Source organism: Papilio xuthus, unplaced genomic scaffold, assembly GCF_000836235.2.
Source record: "Papilio xuthus unplaced genomic scaffold, Pxut_1.1 DF827777.1, whole genome shotgun sequence".
NCBI classification, from domain to species: domain Eukaryota; kingdom Metazoa; phylum Arthropoda; class Insecta; order Lepidoptera; family Papilionidae; genus Papilio; species Papilio xuthus.
In genome coordinates this window covers 2,042,226-2,051,866 of record NW_013530872.1, presented here as the reverse complement: position 1 = coordinate 2,051,866, position 9,641 = coordinate 2,042,226, and the positions used below count along the sequence as shown (strand labels likewise).

The following is a 9,641-nucleotide window of genomic DNA, read 5'->3' as shown; positions in this document are numbered from 1 at the left end:
ATATTTTATATTAAAGTCTAATACATATTTCTAAAAATTGTCATAATATTAACATCAAACTAATATAAAACACTAAATTATAATATAAATAATGTATAGGTTACACATCTTTATATCAATATTGACATTAATATAGTTATTATGCTAGTGCATTTCCTGCAAAAAAGAGTCACCACTCTTTTTTTAGATTTGCGGTTAAACTACTCCATATAATAAGTTATATTTCAAAATTTAGTTTAGAATTACAATATTTCAAACAATCAAACTTTGCAGCACAGATGTTGCAGCGACATGCAGTCAGTAATTCTGAAGCAGATTCCTTCATTTTATAATTCTGTAGAACTTGAAGAGGTGCAATCATTCATCTGCAACAGTATGAAATGGTAATTAATTGATTCAAGTCTACAACATAATCAATTTAATTATTGCTTTTCACCTAATTACATACCTTATTAAAAAAAAAACTGGTTTTCTTTGATTATATGGATTTCTCCCCATTTACTTACAAAACTTCTTTGAAATTCAATTCTCTACAATGATGGAACTCACAAACCATGTAAAAATGATGATTAGTTTTTACAGGTACAGATAGGAACTTTTATTGCCTGCCCATTTTTGTGAAATGTAGATAGAATCATAAATCAAATTAGTTTGAAAAACTTGTCATGATATGACGCAATTTACAGTTTAATCTACAATATTTGAAACAATAATAGAGAGATATTCTACACACAACCTAAATAATGTTTAAGTTAATTTTTATTATTGAATCTTTTTCATGTTTCGAGCAAACCATTTTATACTAAATATCAAGCCAATTTAAAAGGTTAAAATTGTTCAAATAATTGCTGGAAATATGTGCTTTGGGAATTATTATTAATACTTAATATTTACCACTTACCATGTAGAATTTGGCATATGTCTTGTACTTACTTTTATGTTATTTTCATCAATTTTTGTTGTAAATTTACTTTTCAGCAATCAGCAAAAGGTCATAAGTTCTAGTTCAACATTTAGTTCTTTTAAATATGAAAAGAATGTAAAATTTTATGTTTATTCAAATTCTATTTCTGTGAATGCATAGATTATGTTTTCTACTGCTTTTTACTTGTTTCACACCTAAAAACAGAAAGTATTAAAAATTGATAAGTTGTTCATACAATGTTCTTCCTTTGTAGTTAATTATAACTGTAAAGCTTATTCTCATAATTTAATAAGTTACAAAAACTTCAGAGGTTGGATGTAACTGCTGGTAACTTAGTTTATTTAGAAAAATAAACTATTACAGATATCTTTGTTTTTATAAAATCACATATTGTTGATGTTATTCATAATTTTATTATAAACAAACCTAAAGATGTGTACTTTTTAATAATAAATTTCGGTCAATTTGTCATTGGAAAGTGAGTCACACTCCCATTTTAAAGTCCAACCCAAACACAACAATAAACAAAGTCTTTTAACATTTGAATAATAATTTTATTTGGTACAACTTTACAACAGCGAATCAAACCAAGTTTTCATAAAATCAATTTTAAACTTTAGGAAATGATCATCATGAGTATTATTGCTATGAAGATTGCTGAAGATGAAATATATGCTATGAAGATTTTTTTTCGGGGTCTTAATTTATTTCATTAAGATAAAAAAAATGTTTCATAATGTTTTCAGTTTTGTAACAGGTATGCTGACACTCACAATTTTTATAAAATCACATGTTATAATAGAAAATATTTTCGCTTTTTCGATGTTTTTTTATGGTATTAAAAATGTTCCAAACCTAACCTTTCCAGTTTGCTTTTGGTAATTTATTACATGTTATAAACCTAGCTTTCCTTATCCTGCGCTTTTCTATTGTTCCAAACTTAACTTACCCTATGTAGTTTTCTTCCTTTTTTTTCAACTTAAGTTACGACCCCAAAAAATCTTCCAAACCAGTGTCAGAATATTCTATCCCTATCGTTTAAGACACATGTAATGGAAATTTGGCTTGATTCGGTTTTGTGAAGCATCACCTGTTATTTTATTAAGAACTTCTATACAATTTCAAAGCGAACTTTCATTTCATTGCCTTTTACTAAGTAATTACGAATATAAAAACATTTAGCAACATTTTAACGTAAATATGGAATAATTTTTATTTACGTACATAAAATATCAAGTGTAGTCATTGATACTTTATTTGATATGTTGTGAGATAGAATAATAGTCAAAACAACAAAAAATACAAAATATAGTACTATTGTATTAAAAAACACAATGTAATTACCACATGGTTCTTGGAAATCTTCTCAGAAGAAAACATCAGCTTTCTAACTCAAAATTATAATACACTTCATCCCACAATTCACACTGAAATTACAATATTCTTATTAAGGTTAGATTTAAAATATAATAATATTATAAAAAATTCTTATAAAGACAAAGGCTTAAATTCGTTTTTAAAATTACTCCAACTGCGGTCATTCGTTACTCATTCACTGAGCCACGTTTTAGCATCTCCTTGTAAACAATTACCAATGCGAGAAAGACATTCGTGATCACTCCAATTATTAGAAGACCTAGCACGGTCTAGGACTCTCTCGGATCAAAATTAGAAATATAATAAGGCTGGTTAGATCTCACCGGTATATATATGGATCGTATCGCATCGATGATGCGATCGGCGGCGCTGGCCTGGACTGACGTAGCGCTCGCGGGACGCTCCGGTGAGGACGGAGTCGTTGAAGCCTGAAGCGAACCCTTGAAGCGAGCTCGCAGTCACAGCTTCGCCCAACTGCGACGGCGGCGGCATCGACACGGCAGGCTCAACGGCAGGAACGGGCTCGGCGCTGATGGTTGCCACAGGCACCGCGGACTTCCACGGACCTGCTCGGTTGTCCGGGTGGGCGGAGAGGTGAACTCCGACGTGGCGCGTCCCCGGGTGGTGGATAGGGGAACGCCCCGGCATTCGTGTCGGGGTAGGGCGTAAGCCCCGCGAATCAAACACCAGGGTCTGGTGGTGCGCGCAGGACTAGTCGACGAGGTGTCGACAGGTCTAGCGCGCCAGTCGGACCCGGGCCTGGCGGTGCGCGCAGGACTAGTCTATGGTGTCCCGACAGGTCTAGCGCGCTAGCCGGGCCCCAACCGGTGGAGGCGCCGGAGGTGGACGATTGTCCGCCACCGTGCTGCCTATGGTGGTGGGGCCGCGGGGGATGCGGGAAGGGTACTGGTTTATCCTCCACGGACCTGCTCGGTTGTCCGAGTGGGCGGAGAGGTGAACTCCGACGTGGCGCGTCCCCGGGTGGTGGATAGGGGTATGCCCCGACATTGCGTCGGGGTAGGGCGAAAGCCCCGCGAACCAAACACTGGTAGTTAGGATAGCTAGGTTAGCTAGGATAAGTTAGGGTAGTTTAGGCTCCATGGACCTGCTCGGTTGTCCGGGTGGGCGGAGAGGTGAACTCCGACGTGGAGCGTCCCCGGGTGGTGGATAGGGGAACGCCCCGGCATCGCGTCCCCGGGTGGTGGATAGGGGAACGCCCCGGCATTCGTGTCGGGGTAGGGCGCAAGCCCCGCGAACCAAACACCAGGGTCTGGCGGTGCGCGCAGGACTAGTCGACGAGGTGTCGATAGGTCTAGCGCGCTAGCCGGACCCGGGCCTGGCGGTGCGCGCAGGACTAGTCGATGGTGTTCCGACAGGTCTAGCGCGCTAGCCGGGCCCCAACCGTTGGAGGCGCCGGAGGTGGACGATTGTCTGCCTCCGTACTGCCTATGGTGGTGGGGCCGCGGGGGATGCGGGAAGGGTACTGGTTTATCCTGCCCTCCTTGCATCCCTCGTGGCCGGAGTTTGAGGTGTGGGGCCGCGAGGGATGTGGGAAGGGTGCTGGTTTATCCTGCCCCCTGCATCCCTCGTGGCCGTGGACGTGTGGAGGCCGCGAGGGCTGTGGGAGGGTACTGGTTTATCCTGCCCACCTTGCATCCCTCGTGGCCGGAGGGATGGAGGGGCCGCGAGGGATGTGGGAAGGGTACTGGTTTATCCTGCCCCCCTGCATCCCTCGTGGTCGGAGTTTGAGGTGTGGGGCTGGGTCGCGGAAGAATGCTCACGCGTACCCGTAACCCGGCCATATGGCGAGGAGGAGGGCTAGAGGGGTTTTAGTGGGTATGGCCGAACGACTGTAGGCGAGTCCCACACTCCCTGCGCCATTGCACACTGGCCCGGCGCAGGGGTGTGGAAGTGCATTGCCCCTCGTTAAAAAAAAAAAGGTTAATTAGGTTAGGATGCGGGCTCACTTGTGGGCTCGCAGACGTGAGGGCGGTGAAATTGAGCCATTCTAAAATTTACACAAAAAGCTAACAAATACAACTTCTATTTGTTATTTTAAAGCGGAGAAGAAAACAATTGGAACGTACTCACCAAAGTTGACATTATAAAACTTGATCACACCGTCACATCACGTCTTACTTACGTATATTATACGAAACACGAAAACAAAGTGCTAATTTGTCCTTTTAAACAAGGGTAGTTACTATTTCCAAAAATATATTTCTGATCGTATGACTAGCCAATTAAAGAAATAACAAGGGAAACACATCGTATCAGGATGTACAAACAAGGACGTGGAAGTTTCACTATCCCACTTCTGATCTTAAGGATATGAAGCAGGGAAAATTAAAAAAAAATCAATCTCTTATACACTACTACAGTACTATTTGAATTAATAAGAAAACTAACAGAATTGAGTAAATGTAATTAACACTAAAATGATTTAAAAATACAAGATTAACTTAATCAACTATCAGAGTTAAAATGATTAATTATTTTGGCTAGTCAAACGGGCAGAGCTTCCGCTGGCTTCAGTGTTCGGTGGCGAGTGTGTCCCGAAAATGAGGGTGCGGTCTCTTATATTGGCATCACCCCGTCATGTCGGAGAAAGCCATTGTGATTATATTTAAAGTAGGAAGTTATAAAGTAGCCATTGTCAACTGAATTACTGTTTAACGCATAGTGTGTAATGTTTAATGTTTATTGATGTTGTAAAAGCTTCTAATAACTTTTAATTTGATCTTACTTTTTAAGTTACGTTTTTCCTAGACTAGATAACATTATTATCGTAATTTAAGTAACGACCAATCAGAGCAGAGCACCTGGCTTGAGAGGGGTCGAGGCACCATCTTTATATAAGACGTTTTGACAGTTGTTACGAATATAGTCGTGAAGTGGAGACAGATCGAGTTGGGTCATCTTGTTTTGTGCTTGCACTTTCTGTCGGCGTTCGATGGGTCAACACTTAACCAGCCGAGGCACGGCATATTGCCGCAGCCAGCCGCCGCCGCCGCGAAGGCGAAAGCGAAAGCGAAAGCGAAAGCGAACGCGAAGAAGAAGAAGAAGAAGAAGAAGAAGAAGAAGAAGAAGAAGAAGAAGAAGAAGAAGAAGAAGAAGAAGAAGAAGAAGAAGAAGAAGAAGAAGAAGAAGAAAGCGTGCCCGTGGTCCCGTCCCGATGCTTCAGAGGGCAGTCAGGTTTTAGTGGGTAGGGTAGGCTCCGTGCTCCTCAGTGGAGTATAGTGAGCTTGATGATGACGATTTGTTTTACTTCAATGCATATTGTCTTTTTAGCAATTTTCTAAATATTTTACCAACAGACAGGAGCTAATCTCTTTCCAGTGTTATTCTATTTCTCCCGACGAGAGTGACACTACTACTCCAGTTCTATCAGAAAATATGAGCTATCAAATAAACAAACTGGAACTAATAAGCATTTATCAAAGTTGGGGTATTTTGTTGGTGAACTAAACAATAATGGTATTATTACGAAAGCAGTTAGCATTATGTTTCGTTCTTAAAATAAAAATTAAAGTTGCAATTAACGAAATGCTTTTATTTTTCCTAAATTGTTTTCCCTCGAATAATACTTTCAAACGTCAAAAAGGAAACTGACAGATTGATTTTTTTAGGTTGGTAGCAACGTAGACTTGTTCATAATATTGCTAGCATTGAAAATGACAATTTTTATTCTCCGTTTGTGTATCTAATTAGTCAAGAGAATGAAATCCCTTTTGTTCCCTCTCATATCAATTTCCTAGTTTTTCACTCATGCGCCTTTACTAAAGTAAGGCGGATGAGGTGAAATACTGTAAAATAAAACATACTAAAGTCACAAGAACTATTATTTGCTCTTTAGAGCGAAGTTAATAATGTGGATAAATGAAACACTCAAATATAAATATCTTTTATATCAAAATAAATAATATCACAAATTATTGCTCACGATGCAATGCAATATCACAAGTGGTATTTACACAAAAATATTTAGTTAATATTCCCATTACTAAGCACATATTGCAACAAATAAAAGAATTATACCTTTTAATTCTTTAAATTACCTCTAAAATATTATTTTATTTGTTATAGACGCTTGAAAAATCATAAGTCAATTTTAGTACCAGTCGATTCTTTTCCTTCTGTAAGGGCTCGTGATTCGTGAATGAAAACCGCATAGGTAACACCCTAAAATAAAAAAAAATGTAACAAACACAATCGTTGGATAATTTTAAAATAAAACTGTATATAAGGAAGTGAGAGTGTTGCCACACTAAAATTACCGACAAACTATAAAAACATTAATGAAATCTCATGACACCTTAATCGCCAAAAATTTGTTCATATACACCTGTTGAACAAATATACATACCTGTTGCAAAGCAGCTCTAACGAAACCTTCATTTGCTGACACAGTAAGAGCTTTGATTCTGTGACCAAAATTGAATATGACTTTGGAACGCAATCTCACATGGCCTCTAATTTTCAAATTTTGCCTTGGATAGTCATCTGCACCTATAAATACCAACCAAATTTTAGAATAATCCTCTCTTCGTAAACATTTATAATTAGTAATAAGATATTTCTTACCACCACTGTCATCTGGATAAACTTTGATCATCTCTTTTAACAATGCAGTCCTTTGTTTTTCTAAAGGTCCTCCCAAAATATCAATAATCTTATTAAAATCATCCCATGCTGTTCTACAGCACACTAAAGTCTTTCCTACAAATAGTAGTGCTTATTTTAGTATATAAAGTAGTAGTATACCACAATTTGAATAATTTTATACCAGCGGTCTCCCAAGACTCCATCCACTCAGAATTAAAAAAAAACATTAGTAGCTTTAGTGTTCTTCGAGACTATGTTCTATATGTAAAATTTCATTGAGATCGGTTCACCCATTCTAGAGATACCTTCAAACAAACATCCATCCATTCATCCATCTAAACATTGGCATTTATAATATTAGTAAGATATGACCTTATCATACCTTGGAATAATCTATCCAGTACTGGCTTCACAGGTCTTTCCGCTTCCCAAGCAGCTTGTTGTGTTAGTACTTCTTGTTTGAACACATAGTTACAATGGCCATTTGTCATATTACTAACATATGCCATCATTGCACTGACGTCTAGATTTAAAGTTTTTATTTCTAGTTGACTTTCTAGACATTGTGGTACTTCTTGGTCGGAATTTTGTTCACTGTAAATGTAAAACAACTGTAATTTTAGTATTGTACAAATCCTTTCAAACTTTATGGAGGTCGCCCTACTTTAAGATCGCGATCACTTTAAAAGTGGCACAAAGTTTGAATTTATAATACACTTCAACTTTTTTTTCATTAATGGTGAAATAACCTTAAAGAGGATATTTCCCACAGATTACATATCCATGTGGCATTGTCCTACAACTTTATATATTCAATAATGAAAATTAAAAAGTTGGCTTTATCCTTAATATTATTTCTGATATAAGTATTAATGGGGTAGTATGATTTAAACTGATTTATGTTGATAATATGTTTTTTTTTAACACTTACTTAAAATGTAATTCTTCATCAGACTCCCATGAATTGTCACAATCATCTTCATTGTGTTTAGAATCAGGTAGAATTTCACCTTTTACTACAACTCCAAGTGATTTTAATTTGTTTGCTAATGATTCTTCTATTCCACTGACAAACTCAAACACAACCTAAAATAGCAAGAATATTAATCAAGTTAGAATTGAGCAAGTAGCAAAGAGCAACTTTTACTTACAAATAAAAACACCAATGCATTTGCAATGAAGATACAAGTGAAAAAATAAAGTTCTCTTTGTTTTTTATATCTTTTGTTTTGCAACTCTTCAGTAGTTGTACTAACCTTTGGTGCTTGATACATACATGGGTAGAGTTTGGCGCACTCTACATAATCTTGTGCTTGATCTACAATTGATCTTGCACCATATGAAGCATTACCGGAACTAAGTGCAGATAGTGATTTTGGATTCCGAGCTATCACTAGAATAGGAAACAATTTTAAGTTCTAAAGTCTGCTCTAAATCTAGACTTAAGCTTAATAACTAAAGAAACTAGCACATTTCTCATTAAATAACACAAATAACTATGGTACTAAGTTATAAATAATAATATGAAACCTCAATGTGCTGAAATTATTAAAAAGACAGATCTTAGATCTGAGTTTGACTTATTGAGTACCTTTTGAGTATATAGTATACATAGTATTAGACCATCTTGTGCTTTCAGTGAAAATGTTCATTTACAAAGTTTTGGTCTTAATTCCATTCAATTTCTTGTTTATGGCTCTTCTTAGCAGAGCAATTTGCATCAGTATACTAATTTTCTACTACTAATTTACAACTAATTATACTATTATATTATTGCTAGGCCCCGAGATACAGGCTCAGCCTAGTTTGGGGTCTGCAATATACTTCACTGTATATTATTCTAACATGTTTTTGTGAAATAAATTTATTCTTATTCTTACATTTATACAATCTAAAATACCTTTGTTCCATATTTTTCCATTATCACTAATAACATCAACCAATAACTTATTTTCATCATTAATATGAAATATTTTACACACAGCGACAGCACCCGGTCTTGTTGCACAATCAACCAAAGCACTTAAATGTCTCAGATTTGAACATGCCAGTTGTTCTATTTTGATCTTATCTGATTTCTGTAACTGAAACAAAAGATTTCATATTAAAACGAGGCATATATTTGGATAAATGTAAGTTGGAGGTTAGCTTTAAAAATCTTTACTCTTTGCAAAAAATGTATCTCTTGTCGTATTTTCCTTTGTAATTTCAAATTGCCGTCCAATTCTTCTATAACATTAATTTTTGTAATAAGTTCCAAGCCGAACTTTATTTTTTCATCCAACATTTTCCTTAAGTCCTCAGCTGAAGGAGCCATGTTACTTTTTATAAGTTTCTATTATTACTATAATAATTTTTGGATTATTCGCATGTCACACTTGTTCACACAAAATTCCTTATTACATTTAAGAGGATTTCATTTTATTTTAATGAATGTAACAACTTAAACACCGGTAAAAATTGTGCAATAAAAATTTCCGTTGTGTAACTTATTACTGATTAATTTTATTGCTGTTAAACTATACGTTCAGGTCGAATTAAAAACTATTTAAACAACCTTACTAAAGTTTCGTTAATTTTATCTATTATTTAGTATTTTGTCTTGACTTATTTACTTGATTTGAAACCAAAAATCAAAATGTCAAATGTCATAATCAAAACTGTTCAAAAATTGACAAAAGAATGTGACGCAAACCTGTTTTTAAGAAATAAAAACACAAATATCTTTACAAAA

The 9,641-nt window shown here is 36.3% G+C and overlaps 2 protein-coding genes across 2 annotated transcripts; both read right to left on the bottom strand.

The window, feature by feature from the left end:
* Positions 1-2,981: 2,981 nt before the first annotated feature.
* Positions 2,982-5,306, bottom strand: LOC106115554 (transcription initiation factor TFIID subunit 4-like). Its single transcript, XM_013308984.1, has 2 exons — positions 3,504-5,306; positions 2,982-3,286 (listed from the first exon to the last, which is right to left on the bottom strand). Exons 1-2 carry the CDS (start codon positions 3,808-3,810, stop codon positions 2,982-2,984), a joined length of 612 nt encoding a protein of 203 aa, XP_013164438.1. The 5' UTR covers positions 3,811-5,306.
* An 889-nt stretch (positions 5,307-6,195) lies between these two features.
* Positions 6,196-9,534, bottom strand: LOC106115627 (UPF0415 protein C7orf25 homolog). The gene is made up of 8 exons (XM_013309062.1): positions 9,072-9,534; positions 8,808-8,991; positions 8,164-8,300; positions 7,839-7,993; positions 7,290-7,501; positions 6,887-7,021; positions 6,669-6,811; positions 6,196-6,484 (listed from the first exon to the last, which is right to left on the bottom strand). Exons 1-8 carry the CDS (start codon positions 9,222-9,224, stop codon positions 6,401-6,403), a joined length of 1,203 nt encoding a protein of 400 aa, XP_013164516.1. The 5' UTR covers positions 9,225-9,534; the 3' UTR covers positions 6,196-6,400.
* Between the last annotated feature and the right edge of the window lie 107 nt (positions 9,535-9,641).

What these genes read in the sequence shown, in the direction of transcription:
- LOC106115554 (XM_013308984.1), bottom strand. Translation starts at nt 3,810, where the DNA reads ATGCAAGGAGGGCAGGATAAACCAGTACCCTTCCCGCATCCCCCGCGG. An exon ending in CGGGGCGTTCCCCTATCCAC is followed by an intron (nt 3,287 to 3,503) that starts CACCCGGGGACG and finishes ACCCCTATCCAC; the next exon opens with CACCCGGGGACGCGCCACGT.
- LOC106115627 (XM_013309062.1), bottom strand. Translation starts at nt 9,224, where the DNA reads ATGGCTCCTTCAGCTGAGGACTTAAGGAAAATGTTGGATGAAAAAATA. An exon ending in AGATACATTTTTTGCAAAGA is followed by an intron (nt 8,992 to 9,071) that starts GTAAAGATTTTT and finishes CTTTTGTTTCAG; the next exon opens with TTACAGAAATCAGATAAGAT. An exon ending in ACTGGATAGATTATTCCAAG is followed by an intron (nt 7,022 to 7,289) that starts GTATGATAAGGT and finishes TACTATTTGTAG; the next exon opens with GAAAGACTTTAGTGTGCTGT.